Source organism: Anser cygnoides, chromosome 1, assembly GCF_040182565.1.
Source record: "Anser cygnoides isolate HZ-2024a breed goose chromosome 1, Taihu_goose_T2T_genome, whole genome shotgun sequence".
Lineage (NCBI taxonomy): Eukaryota > Metazoa > Chordata > Aves > Anseriformes > Anatidae > Anser > Anser cygnoides.
Genome location: NC_089873.1, coordinates 195,985,384 through 196,005,307, shown reverse-complemented (window position 1 = coordinate 196,005,307; position 19,924 = coordinate 195,985,384). Strand labels below are relative to the sequence as shown.

Genomic DNA, 19,924 nt, shown 5'->3' with positions numbered 1-19,924 from the left:
GTGCTGGTGCATGTGCATTTCCTGCTGTGTGCATGTCTGTACCAGTGGTGGCAACAGCTGGTTGCCAAAGGGATTGGATTGCCCTTGTGTGATAATTTCAGCTGATCTTCAACTGATGTTTCACTGGCTTCAGGGCATTTTAATTATCAGCAGACTGGCTATTGGGCCGACCATCTTCTCTGGTTGCTGGCACTGTTGATGCTTGTCTCAGCCTATCAGATCTTCCTCATTAACTTCTGCGATAATATTCAGACAGAAAGTCCTAGGAACTCTTCCAACTAATCCCCATTTTGGCTGCTGACCAAACAAGGCTTTATATGACACAACTGTAATTGCTTCATTTGTATGGTATTGATCTGCCATTAGGCAAAACACAATCCAGCACTTCACTAAGGCTCAAGTTATGCAGTATTATTTATTGCTTGCATTGCAGTTGCAGGTAGAGTTCCCACCTGGGGAATGGACCCCTATGTTTCTCTCAGTCCCCACTTCTAATTAAAATAATGAACTTCAAAGTGCATTGTAATTAGACCAAAGCTTAGGAAACCATCTCTTAGCAGGGATCTTTCCATGTATTTCCTTCTTTGTAATCCTTCTTTCTGAAGAACGTCAGAAAGAAGTCACAAAGAAGCATGTAATGATACAGAAAATTCTCATGCCTCTTCTCAGTCTAATTTTAGATCTCATCACAGTGCCCCAGCCATGCAGATCTTATGAGTTAGTGGTCTGCTTCTGGCAACAGCAAAAATCAGCCGATTCCTCAGTGTTACCAATGGCTACTGACATAGTGGCCATGTCAGGTTAATACCTTTGTGGACACTGATGTCAGTGAATGAATTCCCTCAGAAGCAAACTGCATTTTGCCTTATAGCTTTCCCACGTCAGGTTACTGTCCTCACAAGGAAAAAAATACTGAACAAGCAGACTGCTTGTATTACAGCATTTTCAGTACTGTACAGTATGCCAATGGTATTTGGCTTTGCTGTCACTTCATACTTTTCTTATTGAGGTGAGACTAGGATGGCTGAAAGTCCAACCAGATTGGTGTTCATTGGAAACAGAAACCTAAAATAGTTTGATTTCTAAAATAAAAATAAATAAATTCAGCTGAATCTGGCTACTCTTCAAAAACCTGGGAACAGTAACAGTAATAAGTTGTGTTGTGTTTTTTTTTTTTTCAGTTGCAGCTTCTGAGAGGATGCCAGCAGGCTTTTTCTCTCACTGTGGCTCTTGCCACAGATGCTTACGTTTTCTGTCACCCTAAAAGTGATTAAATGCAAGTCATTTTGTAGGAATCTTCTCCTGAGGACATCCCAGAAATGTTAGCTAGGACAGAGGACTTCTGTCACCGTTTATGGAGCATCTTAAGCTGACAGTGAGGTAGCTTGTGAAAAAGGTGTGCACAGATTCTCAGTCAAGCATCTTTACGTGTAAAAGTCACTCTATTCCTGTTGTGAAGAAAGCAAAGTATGCCACATGCAGGTGCAATTCTCTATTTTTTGTTAATAGCAGTTCTATTTAAGAGAAAGCCTACGTTAAGCTAGTAAATAATTCTAAAACCTTCTAATTTAATGTGACTTAGATAATGCCAGTCAATACTAGTGACACACCAGTCACTAGTGTAAAGGATTTAAAGTGCCTTAATTTCCGCATAGAGAAAACAATGATAAATAATTTAGCAGTAGGAATAGTAATTATTGCCTATCTAAATCAAGTTACTAAAGACAACCAAATTTTATTGGCCTAAGCATTCATAAAAATTAAATATTAACATTGCAAAGCCAACTGCCCTGGCTGTGTCCCCTCCCAGTTCCCTGTGCACCCCCAGGCACCTCGCTGGCAGGGCAGCACCAGGAGCTGAACAGCTCTTGGGGCTGAGTAAGCGGTGCTCTGCAACAACTAAAACATTGGTGTGTTATCAACATTATTTTCATCCTAAATTCAACACAAGGCACCATGTGACCCTCTACAAAGAAAATTAACTCTATCCTAGCCAAACCCATGACGCTTATAATTTATCTTATTAATACAGTTGAAATTCTATATGCTGTCATTTAAATGATAGATACATGGAAAGGGAGACAGCATTCCACAAGTGAAAAAGGGCTCATTTAATCATCTTTTGCTTCTCCTAGATATTGTCCTACTGAAGTAAACAATATTATCTTAATTTGTTAGTTCTCAAGCTACTAATTTCCTTTGTGGTTTGTTATTGAAAAGTCCTTGGTATTTGCTTGACAAAGGTTAATTTGCACATTATTTAATTGTAAAAACACTCCTACATATCAAGGTAGACAGCAGATTACCTTTTCTTAATCTTAAACATCTCTAACATCTTAAAATAATCAGTTGCTGTTATGCAGTCTTGCTGCTTATGGGAAAGGAAATGCAGCTACATGTCTTAAGGACTAGAATAACAGGACAAGGTCATGTAAAATTAAGAGTAGTTCCTCTTATCCATCCTGCCATTCTGTGTTCATAAGGAATGACAAGCAGCCTGGCATGAGTGAAAAGTTGCAGAAGCCTGATTGTGAAATCCTTGCAAACATTTTCAGATTTGAAACTATCCAAAAATGCCAGAGAAACTCAGTGTTGTATTTAGAAAGATCTTAGTTTTTTTATATTACCTACACTGCTACCCAGAGAACATATGATTATAAAGCATGTTGAGAAATGTGGCTAGTTAGGAATCAGAAAAACTAATTTTTGCAGTGAGTCCAACAGTTTATTTCACTCTTCATGATTTGTACTGCGAGTCCTGCCTTTCTGGAGGTCACAGTACCATTTCTTCCAAGGACAGGTGATTCCTGTTCTTGGTCTTCCTGCGGATGAAAGATGTGTAATGCCCAGTCCAAGGCACAGTGTTTCTGCTGCTGCTGGGACATGTGGAATGGAGTGAAAAATTAGAAGCTGCTGAAACAGCTGCCACCCGCTTTGTGCTGGAAGGTTTTGATGTACCCAAACCTTCCTTTTTGTCAGGTGGCCAGAGCGTGCAATACTAATAGGCTGTAGAGCAGTCCACCACTGGTATCTAACCTATTGAGGTGGATGTAAAGAAGGAACCATTTTCTAGGTTGTAAGGAGCTACGCCTTATTTCTATTCAATAAGTACCGAATTGCATCCAAAAGAGACACATTTTTCCTAGCCTCCTCCCGGATGAAAACAGTCAGTCTGGGTCATTCAGAAGCATAAACTTAGAATCTTTTACAAATAGAGCTAAGATATGTAAAACACATTTAAATATGCTGGCCAGCATCAGTAGTAATGAATAATGTTTTTGATCCTGCTGAAAACAAGCCATCCATTAAAAAAAAAAAAAAAAAAAAGATCATTTGTGCAGACAGTAAACTGCAGCATTCCTGGTAGGGCATGAGATGTGGTATAGCTCCATTGCTGTGGCCCCCATCACAAGCCAGTGCTCCCTGGCACTGCCCCACGTCCTGTGCCCTGGCCACAAACCTTGCCAAAGCTACCATTTTCTCTCAGCTGGGTGCCCCTAAATTTAGGAATTACTGGAGAGACAGGAGAAACAGCATCCAAACCCTGCTACGACAAGGCCGTGAGTGGAGAACTGCTTCACCTACGGTGTGAAAAGTCAAAAAGCTTTGTGCTGACCATGCCAGAGATGAGTGTTACCCTGTCTGAAGGAGTTAGGTATATTTGGGGTGTGTATTTGAAAATGCTCATTTTAAACATTTCCCATTTTTAAATATTTTAAATGCTTTTAGCACTATAAAATGTATAAACAAAGTAAAGGGCTCAGGATTCCAAAATTTCAAAGGTGAGAGAGAGTTTCAAGCAGTCATCAGTGGGCTAAACCCATCCTCAATGCAATTCCAACTTTGTGGAAACAGTTATACCAGTGCTAAGACACTTTTGAAAAATCCCACTTGAGTCTTTAAAACATATTTTCAGTTGCAGGTGTTGGGCTGCAGCAGCTTATTCGCATAATCCTGTTTATGCTGAAACCAGCAAGAAAAACTGCACTTTGAAAAGTGGCATTGTTCCACAAGAACAGGATTAGGTAGTTGTTAGCCAAAATTAAAATAGCTCAGAGTTGAGAGAAGCTAGTTTTTCTGCTTCTGCTAAAGACTGTCTGACGAACCAATATGAGGAATTACCCCAGGGACAATTTTACGTGTTTTTTATTTACAGCAAAACTTTGCATAAAACTGAAAAGCAAGCTGAGTTGCCTTCCCAGGTCAACTGCTGTTGTTTTTACCCAGGCAAAATACATATTTAATTGTTTGTGCCAAGAAACGTTTGCATACTGTAATTGGAGTATCTTCCTGCAAAACAGCTTTCAATTTATATAAATATTTTAAACTACCGTAATCAGACTTCTAGCTGGTGTAAATTGTCAGAACTTCTTTGAATTCAAAGTAGCTATAGCAATTTTTAACAGCAGTGGGTCTCCCATTAATTGGAACTCCTGCTGATCCTCAAGGTGTCAGAGTTTGGCTCATATTTGTTTACAAAGCTCAGTTCAAGTAACTGAGCTGCGTACGTAGGATATACATAGAAGCTGTAAATACTCGGTGCTGCTGGAAATTAACCATCTTATTTGGATGGCTAAATGAGGAGGGATGTGATTATTTTAATTAGCCACAGTCGAAAAGTATTTGAACTTTGCTTAAAATTTCTCATCTCTAAACAAACAATATATATGTACTCTTATTTATTCTTAATTTTTGTAAAATATTTGGAGATATTATTCTGTAAGAGGTGATTTCAATGCAATTTAACAGGGGATTTTTAAATAACATGTATAAGTGATAGCTTCTAAAAAAAAAATGATGCAAGGGACACAGCCTGCCCATGGGTTTTCTGCAAGAGTTAGCTTCCTACAGGTCACTCAGTTTTGCGAGATGGAATTGAAAAGACACCTTCTCTCCTGGTGGGTCCTCTGCTGGGCCTGGACACTCACCTGAGGTGGTGGGTCATGTCCTTTCTCTGAAAAGCATGTGCATAGCAGTGGAAGATTTTAGCAGGAAATCCTGAGAGATCTACTGTAGTAGAGCTAATATCATCGTGAAAGCTTACAACGTGAATACTAGTAGTTCTTTATTGAATATAAATGATGGGTGAGCTATCTGAGCAGGTTCCAAAGACTCTATGTTGTTTGCGCTACTAGATACACATGAAAATATTTTGATATGTACAGTGTTTTGTTTTTTCAATTAAATAGCATTAGAGCATGCAAACCTTCATAAATCCAGTACAAAAATTATTCCCATAAATTTTTGAATGTGTTTAAAAAAACATGATTTCAAAGTTGGCCCTTAGTATTTTAAATTTGGGTTGTTTTTCTTGTAAAAATGCTCTTGCAGTTAGCTCCCATTTTTAATATTTGCATTATTGATCGATCCTTCAAGCCTTCTGAGTATGGAATGATGTAAGCTTTGGCTACATCTTCCTCATTAACAGAGTGCTTGTTTCATTCCTAATTTATTAAATACATTCAGCCAGTGCCATGAAGCTTTACACTTAATTTCTCTTGATGAATTGTCAAACACCCTTAAACTGTGCTGCATTTGTATAGTGTTACAATCTGCCATCAGCACTTTTTCAAAACACAGTTAAAATAAATAGCTCAGAAGACAGGCAGGTTTTCATTATTTTTTTTTTGCTTCGTAAGGTTGCATTTTAATTCCCTCCCATTTAAAATGGTTTGAACAGATAATAAAAACAAGCCATACAAATGCGCCCGCTTGTGTTTCACTAAATAGGTCTAAGCCAGATCCTCAGCTGCATCCAGGAAGCACTCGATTGCGTGGCGAGGGGAGGCAGCTGTGGCCTCTGCTTCATGAGCCACCTGAGCTGGATGCAGATCAGATCATAAGGGAATAACTGCAGCTCACATCACTGAAGTAAGGTCACTCGGCTTCACCAGCTGCCCTCTGCTGTGTCCCAAGGGGACCCTCCAGACCAAGCCAGGAGCATCGAGTGGCTTGGCTTTGTCGGCAGGTAGCTGCAGGGAGAGCCACCCAAAGTGCAAAGGAGAGGATGATCGTTGTGTTGCTTGAGAGGCATCATCATCTGCCAGCGTGTCTCTGGCTTTGATATGGTGGACTCAGGGAAAACTTGTTCTTTTGGTGAATTTCTCACCACCGCGCTCATGGCTTCACTTCCCTTTGTGCAGCACCTCATTGGTCAGTCCCTCTTTCAAGCCACTCACCACTAGGATATATTTATATATATGTATAACAAACATATATGACAACCCAGTCAGGAATTTTACTGAAATAGAAAACAAAACCCTGTATTTTTCCATTTAGTCCATACCTTGCTTCTCGTGCTCCTGTGGTGATTTACTTGTTTAAATTTCTGCTGCTGTTTGAGGTTTGAAGGATCTAAGGCTAAAGAGAGGTGGCATCCCTCTGCACAATGTCACTTCTTAGCAGCTAAATGATTTCTGAGGCTTTCCAATCCCTGTGAGAAGGATTTGAGAAAAGCCTTTTAGATGGTCGGGGTCTGTGCTTCTGCCTCAGTGAGCTGCAGCAGTGGCACCAAGAGTGGTGGGATGATATGACATGCAGCACAGCTGCAGTTTAAGCAGAGTTGTCTGTGTGTGTGTAGAGTCTCCTTAGTGAGTCATGGCATTTTTACACTTCCTGCTTGTTAATTATTGTGAACAACATCCCCAAAAGAATTCAGTGACAGAGCGGTGCTGCAGTCAGTGAAGGCAAAGGCAGAATTTCTCCAGGAGTCGGCCCAGCATTCAGTGAAGTATTTTGGCATCTAAAGTGCCCGTTACACAGGATTTATGAGTCTAAGTTCAGGAAAGAGATTCAGGAAAATGTCAAACCGGTTTAAATAGCTAAGACATTTAAGTTTCCCTGGCAAAACTCTACTGGTTGCTTAAAAAATGGCTATTAAATGCTCCCAGCAGAGATTCTGCCTTTGCTGTAATGAGTACCTGGGGACCTGTCTGTGACTTTAGGCCACTTAGTATTCAGAAATGGGTATTCTGTGACCTGGCTTCCTGGAGGAGATTTCCTTTGCTAAATGTGTTCAGGCCAAGGCTAACTCCTCCACGCAGCCTTCACAGGTAGTGCTGACTGTGGTGTTTTCTAGCCATCGCAGAACAACTGTGCATTGGGGAATTTGGGGAGCAGTTGTGTCTGAGACTGTGGATATGTGTTCGTGTCTAATCAGGCTGGGGAGAGCCTTTGCTATCTATTGCATGTGTTGGTGCTCTGAGCGTCAGACTGTTGAAAACGGGCCTGACCTTACCATGAAGGATGCTGTTCTCGTGTGTGTTTCTGGTTGCTTTAGATGCTCAGTCGCAGTGCTGAAATATGCACTTAAAACAGTGCATTGGGCACCATTTGGTGCTCCCTCCCATGCTGTTCCCCTGTGGCTGTCTCAGATTTTCAGCAGCACTACTGGTTCAGGGAGTGTAGTGATAGGACAAGGAGTAGTGGTTTTAGACCATAGATTTTGATTAGATAAAGGAAAAAAAATCCTGACTATGAGAGTGGTGAGGCACTGGAACAGGTTGCCCAGAGAAGCTGTGGATGCCCCATTCCTGGAAGGCCAGTTTGGATGGGGCTTTGAGCAACCTGGTCTGGTGGGAGGTGTCCCTGCCCATGGCAGGGGGGTTGGAACCAGATGGTCCCATCCTTTAAGGTCCCTTCCAACCCAAGCCATTCTGTGATTTTGTATGATTCTGTGCTGCCTGTTGTGGTCCCCAGCCTGGGCATCTGTCTCATTCCCTTGTGGTTTAGGGGCCTTTGTGTGTATCAGCCCCTCTTGCATTTCAGCGTGTAATTGCTAAATGCCATGGTGTTGTGTGCCATGGCATTTGGTCATTTGTTGAATGCCTGCCTCACTGCTTTGTACCGACTGAAGTCCAATAGATGGGCTGTCTGTCAACTGTTATTGTGACCCAAACTCATTGGAAGGCAAAGCAAACCTCTCTGCCTTCTTTTCTGGGCTTTGGGCAAGCATGCTGCTGCCATTCTTTTGGGTAGTAGACCAGTTATCCCTATCTGGTGTTGTAGATGTTGTTTTGGAAAGGGCTGTGTAGGTGCAGTCATCTGTCTGTGTAGTTTTATCTTCTGCTGACTATGAAAGGCTTATCTGCAGGTGGCACAAATAGGCTCTTGGAGGAGGAAAAAAAAAAAGTGACACTAGCATTTTGAACAGATTTAACTATTTATTTATTGGGAGATAGAAAGTGATTTTAATTGAGTGAGAATGATTTAATTCTCATTAAGTTTTGCACACTGCAGAACTAGAGGCAGCGTACAAAGAGCTGTGATCCATGCATTGGAATCACTGTCCATGCAGTCACATAATAGTGAAGTGAGGAATCATTGTAACACAGCGCTGCAGTTTTGGCTGAATTGGTGTGATAACTGCATACAAGGACTCCCTTTTCTTCTGGGTAATAGAAAATGCAGGATTGTGCAATGACAGCAAGGATTAAGAGTGAAATATTAAAGCACTTGCCTACTTTCTACTGTTAAGCCCTTACTCTTGCAAAGCTTTCAATTCCTTTAATGAGGAACAAATTGTTCTTCAATGGGAGTTTTGCCTAAATGTGGAATCAAGGATTCAGTCCTATTCTTTAATGATGAAAGATCATCATTTAAAGAACAACGTTTCTGCCACAGATTGCCAAATTTCAAAATGTCTTCCTCTGTGGCAGAATGAAGCACTGTCTAGGCTGAGTATGAACAATCTAGCATGACTGTAGATTCATACTGAGGTCTCTGGTACATAATTTTCAATGCAGTCACTGCTGCACCTATCAGGGTCTCAATTATGACATTTCTGTGTGAGATACAGCAGTGTTCTCTGTGTTTTGCTGACCAGAAGGAAATTGTTCCCACATGTTGAGGTGGACCTGGATAACAAAGCAACAGAGAAAGCGGTGTGAAACTAACCTGTTTTTACATGGCCTACTAGACATGATGAGGACAATAATGTGTTACATTTATAAACAATACAGTTTAATTTCAGAGCAATGATTGCAGCTTAAATCCACATTTACTTCGTCATCCTTTTTATTTCCATTTCTCTATTGTGCCGTGAAACTGTCGAATAACCCAGCTAAATAACCCTCTCATGAATGGGTTTCATTTATTTATTTATTATTCTAGGATTACTATCAACCAGCTGTAGCTTCTCTAAATGACCATGGAAAAAAATCTTTAATAATCTTTAATGTTTTGAAAGATAAATTCAAACTTTTGGAAGTAGGAAAGCTCTTCCCCTTCAAAATGGGCATTAAACATGAGAATTTATATTAATTGTCAAATAAATTTTCCTAGTAGTTTTTTATTCATCTTTGAATAGCCATATAAAAGGCCAAAGTAGACATTAATTTGAAAAGCTTGAAAAACTCTGAAGCCTAAAGGGATTTACAGTGCTGAGGGCAAAAAGTTGTAAGCTATCAGGCAACCCAAGGTATTATAATGATTGAATAAAAACTTTCAGAAGTTTTATGAAAGCAGAAGGACAGTGTCTAATTCAATGAGCTTTAGTGTTCATACTTGAAAAACTACAGCTTAGAGGAAATAATATGAAGATGCTTTTACAGATAAATTGATTGATAGGGCTTCCAATCTGCTTTAAAACAGGACTGTGCTTAAGTGGCTCATTGAATGGAGCATTACTGATATTCCTTGAGATATACTTCATCCTTCACTGGAATGAACACTTCTGCCTGCATCTGTAGCACTGTCAAGGCAGTTGTTTATGTTATTGCTTCCCAGCATGACAATTAGACACAGCAGCATTAAATTAGACCTTGGTTTGGTTCCTCTTGAAAGGAACAGGAATTTTGACATTGACTCTGCAGAGAGCAGGCTCAAGCTATGCACTGAATCCATTTTCTGAATAAGTAGTGTTGATCAGCATCAAAGAAACAGTGTTTCTAGGATAATTTTCATTTACGTCTCAGTCCCAAAGTCCTTACAAAGGTAAAATTTACATTTAGTATACTAGAAATATGTCTGCTAAGTGGCAGGGCTGGCCAAGCCATTATCTTTCTGAGTGGGGCAAAGAGGCAAAAAGCAGTGTTTGAAACTAAAAGCTGAGTAGGAAAAATCTGTAGTAAATATGACTGGTTCAAAAGCAATTGCTTCCAAGAACAAAAGGGACAAATGAACAATTTCATTCCTATTTTACAATTTCTCCTCTCCCTCTGGAGTGTGAACCGTAATTAGAGCACTTATACAAAATCACATTTGTCAGACTGGCTGCTAAATTCCCCTTAAAGCTTTATCCACAAAGAGCAGTCTGTTATCACTCCCACTACAGCCTACAGTTCTCGTTTGCACTTTCAGGGACAGACAAGCAATTATTCTATCCGTATTGAAAATCTCATGTAAATGTAACAACAGTGAAGCTAGGTGAGGCCAGTTCCACACAAAAGCTGTTTCCACATTTCCTGAGCAAAGACCTGTCTTGGTTCCAGCAGGAGCTATATGAAAAGCTGTTACCAGATAGTGGAGGTATGTCCTAAAGCCAACACTAGTCCCACAAACCGGGCGAGTGTTGCAAGGAAGGCTCCATGAGCTGTGAAATACTGCTGTCTGTACTTGTCTGCCAAGAATATCTCTCTCTTAATGAGTGAGAAAAAAACATCCATTCTAACACAAGAAGAGACCCTCATGGATGAGAGACCAGACTTCTCTAGAGAGGGTGAATCACGCCCTGGTAGCTTCTGGTGCTATAAGATCAGCTGGAGCCCTGTCACCAGAGGATCTCTCCTCCTCAACCCTTCTGCAAGAGCTCTTAAGGTGCTGTATCCTCTCATAATTGATGAGAGGAAGATGCCATTAACAGATACAGCTCTTGCCTGACTGACAGATCTTGACAGTATTAAACAGATTCAAAAAGAAGAACTCAATTTTTCTCAACTTCATGTTGTCCCTGAAGGGTAGTAGTTAAGCTACTGTGACAGATACTTCTCTCCCAGCAGAGGCATAGGATGCCTCAAGGATTTGACTCCATTGCTCCACATACCTCTGCACATCCACAGGCAAGCCTGGGCAGACACCCACCAGAAGCAATGTACGTGTCTGGCAGGTATGGGTGCGCTAGGGACCTTTGAACACGGAAAAATGAATTGATGAATTTAATGAATTTAAAATTTATTTATTAATTATATAATTGTTTATTTATTTATAAATATTGATGTAGTTGTTTACCATTAGGATATATGACTGTTGAGGCTGTTAGTAATAACAATAGGAAGTCATACACTTAAACAAGTGCAAACCTTCCTCAGCAAGTGATGAAGGCTGCATAAGTGCCTTAACAAATTATTTGTCGACTGCTTTTAAAATGTCATACAGGGATGTTAGCTCCTGTCATAAATCCGGGTGCCTTACTGGGTTTATATGGTGATCTCTAGTGTCTGCCCTCTGCTGTCCAATCTCAGTGCTCTGTGGATGCCTAAAGGAAAACCTCAGAGCACGGGCAGAAGCAGCCCCATCCCACAACCATCTGTGTCCCTTTCTTGCCTAAATTTCAGTGTGGTCCCAATAGCCTGGACTTCATATCATACAGAATTGGTGATTAGCCTTCATGGTGGTAAGGGTTCAAAACCTGGACAGACCCAAACTGGTGTTTCCCTCACCTGGAAGAAGAACACTAAACCCAATTTAGAGGACACCATGTGTCGTGGAGCCCCTTTCAGCCTGTTTTGCCTATACCACTGTGCTGCAGGATTCATCTTCCACCCAGTGACTGTGCAATGTGTGTAAACCCTGCAGGGAGCAGTCACCAGGATGGCCCAACCACCCGCTTGTATCTCAACACCCTTTCAATGGGCACTTGAGCTTCTGCTCGGCTGCACCATCCCCAGGTTTCCCCAGGGAGGATGTCCTCCATCTCCACCTTCCTGCCCACCGAGGGTGGTGAGGGACACCAGCTGCTCTCCCAGGACAGCAGGGGAGTCCCTAGAGTTGCAGGACTAAGCTAGACCCCAGGCCCTGCATTTCCTCCAAGCTTCTTCTGTGTGAAGGCAGTGGGACTCCTCTTGAGCCTGCATCCCAAATGCATGGATGTGACTAAAGCAGGCGGTGAAGCTTCAGGTGGGCAGGACTCCAGGCACCTTTTCGAGCAGCATTTTCAATCAACTGGCTGGAGGCTGCACCACACTATTAGCACTGCTCTTTGGCTGTGCCTCGCTCCCCACCACCCGCCCCTGGAGCCCCATCCCAGAGGTCCCCGAGGCTGTGCAGTATCACACTGCTACGCCGCAGAGCTGTACCTGGCACAGAGACGGGCAGGGCCAAGCCTAAGCTGGCTGCCTCTCTCCTCTGTAGGACATGGGAATGCATCTTCCCATTTAATTGAGAAATCAGCCTAGGCCCACGCTAAGTAGATTTTCTAAATATAGATTCAAATAAATCTGTGGAAATCATTTGTAATTCCAGACAGAGTTTTATCATAGTTTTTGCAAAAATTGTTTTGGTTGGTTGATAGAATTTTCTTGTTAAAATCCAAGCCGGTCTGAAAATCATTTCTATACGGGAAACACATTTTTCACATTTGAAGGTAACTACAATTATGTGTGCTGCCAAGGGCTTTGAAATATGGAAATGAGAGGTTTATTTAGTGTGTGGATCAAGCTTATAAACAGCTTAAGTCCTCATTCCTTCTAACATCTTAACAGCTGTGCAGTTTCTTACAAAATATGTTTTATCGTTTCAAGAAATGCTGTTAACCTCGCAGTTTTAAAACTGAATGAACAAGGCCTCTTGGACAAATTGAAAAACAAATGGTGGTACGACAAAGGAGAATGTGGCAGCGGGGGAGGTGACTCCAAGGTTAGCCTCAATGTCACCAAAAGCGGGTAAACAGTATGTAAAGTAATTGGTGCATCTGCTGGGGTTTTACCTGCAATGAAACAGCTTCTCCAGGATCACGGCATTGCCAGTACCTGCAGTTGAAATCTAGGTGTATGCAATTACTGTCAAAGCAAAAATATTTGCATTTGCTTAAGCATCCCAAAGGGAACTCATAAACACTCCCTGCTATTAAATCTATCACCAGTTTTCAGAAACCTGCACCTTCTAAATTTGTGATGAGCCTTTTCAGAGCTTACTCTTGTGAACAAGCAGTTTGAAACCTTCAGGAGCAAATATCAACTCGGATTTATTTTCTACAATATTGTATGACCCAAAATAATTTCTCAGTGACAGTAAAGAAAATCAGTGCAACTGCCTCCAAGCAGAAATCTAGTGCAGGGTCCAGGCTCAGAGATCCACTATTAACACAAACAGTACTGGTACAAATCATAATTTTCACAGGGGTATCCAAAACAGGAGGGCAAATTTCAGCTAAAATACCTTTGCATGGACATTTTATAATATCTTACCTGCAAACTCAAATCCATGGTGGTTTCCTAGGCAGAATTGCTCAGAATGTATCATGCAGAAAAGTCCCAGAACTTACATCCTTCTCAGCTGTGGCATTTGCAGCCTTTCACCACCTCTGAATTTTAGGCTGAGGTGGTAACAGCTTCTTATTATTCCTGCATTTCCAGATCCTCTACCTGGCGAGAGTCACTGCTTCCTGGCTTCATCACAGCTTCCTTTTGGGAAACTGCCTTGTGCTGAAAGGAGGCAAAGATGTCAAAGTGAAAGATGTGAAAGTGGGGAAGGATAAAGATATTAAAAATGCCCCTTCAGTGCTAGGCAGTGTGTATTAATATTTATTTATGTGCTTGTGCGTGAACAATATATAAGAGAATGCTGCACAGGTAACTGTGCAGGCACAGAGCTAGTCAGATACAGATGATTACTTTTGATGGATTTGTCATACACAGTTTATGTAGCTTTCTTTACAATTGCCTACATATATTTTTCTTACTATTTTCTTTCCCCCTTTAGTCCTCCTGCTTTTCATGCTGTGTCCTGGCCTCAGGGACCATCCCTTGGGCTATTCTGCACTCACCCAGAACTGCTGTCCTACTCCTCTTCACTTTGTCTTCAATCCTGCTGCTATACCTATTTTTCCCCACTCGCCAGCAGTCACAGTTTCAAAAAATGGTCTATATTTTCTGTTTCAAAGTGCATAGGCATATTAGACCTGATAGCACATATGTGCAAGTGGAGCGGACACCAACTTCTGTTAAGAAGGTTGATGTGTGAACCATAAATATCCCATGTTGATACTATTAAAGTAGTACCCAAGTCTGAACTTTTCCATTACTGTGGATGGAGAAGGCATTTAAGTTTTAAAAAGTCACGGGCAGGGAGTGACATAATTAAAATGCCTCCATTTTCTTAAAATACATTCCTCACAAGCCTACTGTTGCTGAAATATGAGATAAAAGTTAGGTAGCAAACCAAGGGTCCTTTAACTCACCATCCTCAATTACCAGCCACTGGTGGTCTGAGTCACAAAGCAGGACAAGGAGAGCAGCTCGTGGTAGAGGGAAGGGCAGGGCTGCACCAGGGAATAATATGTCTGGAAGGTGCTGAAGGAGCAAGTTTGGTGTGATGGCAAGTGACAGAAGAAAGGGTAGGGGGAAAAAATAGTGAATGCAGGAGGGAGGTAGGAACACATTGTCATTGAAGAACAGGTGTCAGGCAGGAGTTCATGGTGGAGCAGAAAATACAGTGAGTAAAGCATTGTTAGCAAAGGATGAGGAACATGATGTAGCTCAACCTGTGGTCCTAGGACTACATACAGCCTGCCAGCAGCATTTACCTGACCTCAGGCCTGTTTCTTGCCACAGTTTTTCATAGGCACAGGCAAGTGAGTAGCCATACCTATGCATAAGGACTGCACAGAGAGAGGAGAGGAAGCCCGGTGCTCCTAGAAGGCCCCAGGTCCATCATGTGCCTGTAGCGCCCATGCTGAGGAGGACCAGGCACATCATGGATATGAGTATGCATTATGTACTGCTCAAATTCTGCACTGTAGCAGCATATGGTCTTGTTGTTTGTTTTTTTTTAAACTACAGCTACTCTGACTCCTAAAGGTGTTAGTTAGCCCTTTGTCATCTCCAAAATCCATTCCCTTGTTCAGAAACAGACTAGCAGTATCTGTAAATTAAAGTCAGTAAGACTATTTTTACTGAATTAAGGGAGCTCTAAATATTTTAATTTTATATGCTATCATTTAATCATCAGTGGAATAAACAGGATACAGTGCACTGTTGTTGCAAACCTGACTACAACCAGCAGGTCCTGAACTAAGGTCTTAAGCATGTCTAACCAATGCTCCTTTTCATTGTGTAAATTTAAAAAGAACAAAACCCGAGCTCTGTTATCAGCTCTGGTCCAAATTACGGGGCTTCCTATTGTCATGAGCAAAAATAAGAACATCTATCTTGTACTGAAAGCAATGCAGCACCTAAGCCTTAACTGGTCAAATGTGCTATTACTATTTGAAATTCACCCATCAGCGAATGAGAGCCTAGACCCAGAATAAACTTCTTCATGGTATTAAAGAGGACTATAGAAATCAGGGAGTTTCACGAGAGCTCAGCAGTTCTCCAAGGTTTGTGTTACTCTATAAACTAAGATTTCTCCTACCCCCACTCTGTGTTCTGAAAAGCTAATTTGTAGCCTCCCCAGTTATTGTTCCCTTTAAGGAATGAGCTTCCAAAATTTGGAAAGACAGATCAGATTGTGATCCAGTTTCCAGTTTCCCCCATAAGACTGCGTTGTCAGCCCTGGGTAGCTGACACTGCCTTCCCCTGCAGCCTAGTGACCTCAGCAATTAAGTGATGTTTGGAGAGAAGGCCGAGGTCCCTCAGTCATTTAAGTGCTTCTGAAAATAGCGCCTCAGATCTCAGCTGTATGCCACAGTACAGCTCATGAGATGATTCTTGTGATGCACAGAGAGGTATTTAAACCCAATTTCTGCCATTATATTCCACAGTTGTGATAAACTTGTGGGCTGAAGGAAGTTGTGCTGGCGAAGCTCTGCTCCGTCTCTGCCGGCAGCCCCCAGGAGAGCACAGCATCCCTTGTTTTTCATTCAGCGGGTGAGGCTGACCTTACACTTAATTAATGGCTCAGCCCTGACTGGGTAATGAAAGTGCTCCTAGAGCATACTTGTGATTGCTTTTTTTAAATCCCTGTCTCTTAAAATTCCGCATTGGTTTCAGAATTGCTCAACATTGTAATTTAAATGCTGTAACTGCCCATTCATCGTCCTGTACACAAGGAGCTCAGAACTTCATTAATGCCACTTTAAGGCACTGCGATTTTGCTGAAGTTGCTGGCACCAAATCCAGCCTTGGGCTCTTGAAAAACAGCCCTTCCAACAGAAAGTGGTAAAGGATAGGATGGGAGGAAACAAGTAAGGAGCCAAGAGTGGCAGAAGGGCTGAGGACATGGTGAGAGGATGGAAAACCACTGTCCCTGCACCCAGTCAGGCTGTGCCTCTGCTGATTTCAGCACACAGAAGAACAGGGTCTCCTCTGCTCTGCCACGTGGAATTTTTGCAATGTGGCTACATGGGACAAATCCTTCTCCATTTATAAAGGGTAATTGTAGTTAACATTTTTCATACATTACCCTTACATGAATTTGGATCCTGTATTTATATAATAAGGGTGATTCTCAGCAGCTCTGCCAGCTTGCTCTCGTTATTAGTAATTACTAATTCAAGAATCACCAAACAACTTTAAAAAAAATCTATATTATCATTTTCTATTGTAATATACAAGACTGCACTAGATGGGAAATTTAATTTTAAATGCTGGATCTATCCTCTGTGTATGATTTAAGTACATTGTTCTTGCTCGTGTACAGTAGACTATATCGATTCTTAGTTCCTGCCCCTTTAATGTCACTGGGACTATTCAGCAACCAGTGGGTAAGCACTGTGGTAACACATTGTAGTCTCTGAACGTGTGACTGGCATGGTCAAAATGATTTTTATTTGGAGAGGAGATTTTTAAAGAGAGGAAAGATGCCTAGAAAGGCAACTTGCCCTGAAAGCCAAGGTGATGTGGGCATTCATTTCCCTTAAAAGCTGCTGAAAATCTCCTACTAAAATATAAAAACAAATAAAACAGCCTAAAATAAATTAAAAGTCACCATACCTGCAATCACTTCCTGTGACTGCAAGCAGGCATATATGCCAGTGTTCTTAAAAGTGTGAGCTAAAATGTTCCTTTTCAAATTTGCAGCCCTCCAGCTGGGCTTCTCTTACTGTTTTGAGTGTGTACTTTTCCCATCACACCTGCCTGATTTAAACTGTGATTCAGGAAGAGTTTCAGCAAAAATAGTGGAGGGGAGGAACAAGCAACTGGCCTCTGGTACATGACTGGCTGTATTTCAGGGAAGAGTAGGAACTGAATTGCCTCATCTATGTTTGCCATTGCCATTGCTATTGCATTCAGTTATATATTAAAGATAATATGGCAATTTTAAGTATGAAATTGATTGCTTCCCCCCCCCCCCCCCCGAAAAAAAATGAAAGCTGAGACAGTGCAGAAATGATGGTATTAAAAGGACTACAGCTGCAAAGAAGAAAAAATCCATGCCTATATCAGGCTTTGTATACCTGAACTGTTTGTGCTGGGAAGAAAAAATAAAAAATAAAAGCACAAAAGACTGGGAGGCAGGCTTTCTGACTTGTCCCAGCTTACTGCTGGTCTTAATAGTTCATACAGAGCCCTACTTATCACACCATTTTAATCAGTTTAATCTGCAACAGCTCCATAGGCTTCTGACTGTCCATGTGAGACCTGTACCTGGACATCCCCAGTCCTTGCCATAATCAGCCCCGTTACACTGCTGGGATTTGGGAACAGTGAAATTCGGCTTAGTGCCAGTGCATGGCATGCTGCAGATGAGGACTATCCAAATAATATTAACTATTTCACACGTGTACTAGAAGCAAACAGAGGATCATATTGACAGGCAACATGCCAGCAACCCAAACTGCTGCCCACTCCTTTCTCACCTGTGGGACTCTCGCATTCCACTTTCAATCTGCACGACCTGCTGCCACAGAGCCTGAAGGAAAAAATGCAAGTTTGAATACTGAAAAAAATGAGAAATTCATGCTAGCAGCATCATATTCCATATGAATTAAGTGTGGGGGATTTGAAAAGTGGATGAAGCATTTCCTTTATTTAAAGAGATCACTTGGGAGTACCTGAGAATCCTCTCACCCAGCTGTAGCTGTCAAAAATCGTCTTTTTGCTGTGACACTGAGGCTTCCTCAATAGCAAATTTTGGCAGTGTGCTTCATCCTTTCTTAAATATGAAATATATATATACGAATATATACACAAATATTTCTATACATAAGCATTTGAGGATTTCCTGTTAAATAAGTTACAGTGTAATTACAAATTCCCTTTCTCTTTTACAGTATCCATGTTGGCCAGCTCAGTTGCCCTGTACTAATTGCCATTTGCACTGCATTCTTTATTTTTATTTTAAGCCTTGAATTCATGAGTAGACGTTTTAGCAGGGCATGGACTATGGTGCAATATGAGAGATTAATGGTACCACAGGAATCCACTGGTGCACAAGATCAGTCTCTACACCATCCAGTGTCACCAGCAGCCCATCTATCATGTGCTGTTTCTGTTTATCTGCCTCCTTCTCTGATATATATTGTATTTTCATGCACACCTGCACATAAATAGATACATATATGCCTATCATGTTAAGAATTGGACAGTCAATGGTTCAAAGTGGAAAGCATAGAAAATAAGTCTTAATCATTTGATAGGCTTTTAGAAAACAAACTGCTGCAACTGCATGAGGTGGGGCATTATCATAACACTTTATATTATTCACTGAGTTTAAGTAACTTCAGTGTAAACTCATAGTGGTTCATGCTTTGAGGCATTAGAATATGTTTCATCTCAATGTTTAACTCCATTGCATCACCCATGGCAAACATCCCAAGGAAGATACTCTGAGTAGTAATTAATCACCAGCCTGGGACCCTGAAAGGCTTAGTTGAGTAAGCAAGATGGAAAGAAAAGCTTTGAATTTGGAAACAATGTGGAAACAGGATGTGAATATATATGAAATACTGGCTGTGGTGTTCCCAGCTGAGGTCCAGGACAGTGGCAGTCGGCACCCAGGGTGACAGCAGGTCTGTGCCAAAGGCTGTGGTGACAACCTGCAGAAGCAGCTCCTTCTCTTGCCAGCTTCATTTTGAGGGCAGTAAATGAAATAGCTATGGCCAAGTCATGTTTCTAGCTTGTATGCTTACAAACCAACAATGGATAGAAAACAAGGAAAACTATGTTTGTTAAGTCATATATGCAGTTGTATTGTATATATCTCTGAAAGCTATGTTGTTAATGTGTCTAAGCCAATAGTTTTGGGTTCACAGTAATTGCATACCATTTATTTACAAATCTTCCCCAGCAGTATGTGCCTGTTACCTAAAGCGATGGAGCAGGTCCCGGTCGTATGTCTGTCTCTAAACCTGGGCCAACAGTACATGACATAGCACCCACTGTGGCCTCTGCTCTGTCACTTTGCAATGCGATTCTATGTAGTTTTACTTGAATAACATAAAATAACATATATAATGTTATTTATGTTATTTTCCACGTGAAGAACTCCTGTAAACCTTGCCGTTTTGAAACTCAGTGAGGCAGGCGTCTTAGACAAGCTGAAAAACAAATGGTGGTACGATAAAGGTGAATGTGGACCCAAGGACTCTGGAAGTAAGGTCAGTCGCTGCAGTTCGGGACCTACTATCGTGTTCACAAAGCAGTAAAGGGAGTAATGACCAAAATGACTTAGAAGTAAAATAAGCAGCTGTAGACACTCACAGAGCAAATTGGCTTTGCCCCATCTTGATGGGGGTCACACTTTAATTTAAAGAAGCACTATTGCTTTCTGAAGTCTTCAGTGGTATAAATCACCATAAATCACCCAACGTCCTCCTACGAGTTGAAGGCAGCTGTTGAAGAGTTACAAGGCAGAGTTTTTGTCTGGGGGGAAGCAGGTTGGGTTG

At 41.4% G+C, this 19,924-nt stretch overlaps 1 protein-coding gene across 8 annotated transcripts in view; it reads left to right on the top strand.

Moving 5' to 3' along the window:
* GRIA4 (glutamate ionotropic receptor AMPA type subunit 4) overlaps positions 1 to 19,924 on the top strand; it is a 224,035-nt gene that overhangs the window by 193,969 nt on the left and 10,142 nt on the right. For 4 of the 8 annotated variants that reach the window (XM_013178126.3, XM_048078204.2, XM_013178130.3 and 1 more), the window contains exon 14: positions 12,678 to 12,792. In XM_013178126.3, the coding sequence (XP_013033580.1) occupies positions 12,678 to 12,792 (115 nt within the window). Of the gene's footprint in view, positions 1 to 12,677; positions 12,793 to 19,521; positions 19,637 to 19,924 lie in introns of all 8 variants that reach the window. The other 4 variants (XM_013178125.3, XM_013178131.3, XM_013178129.3 and 1 more) reach the window with 2 other exon arrangements.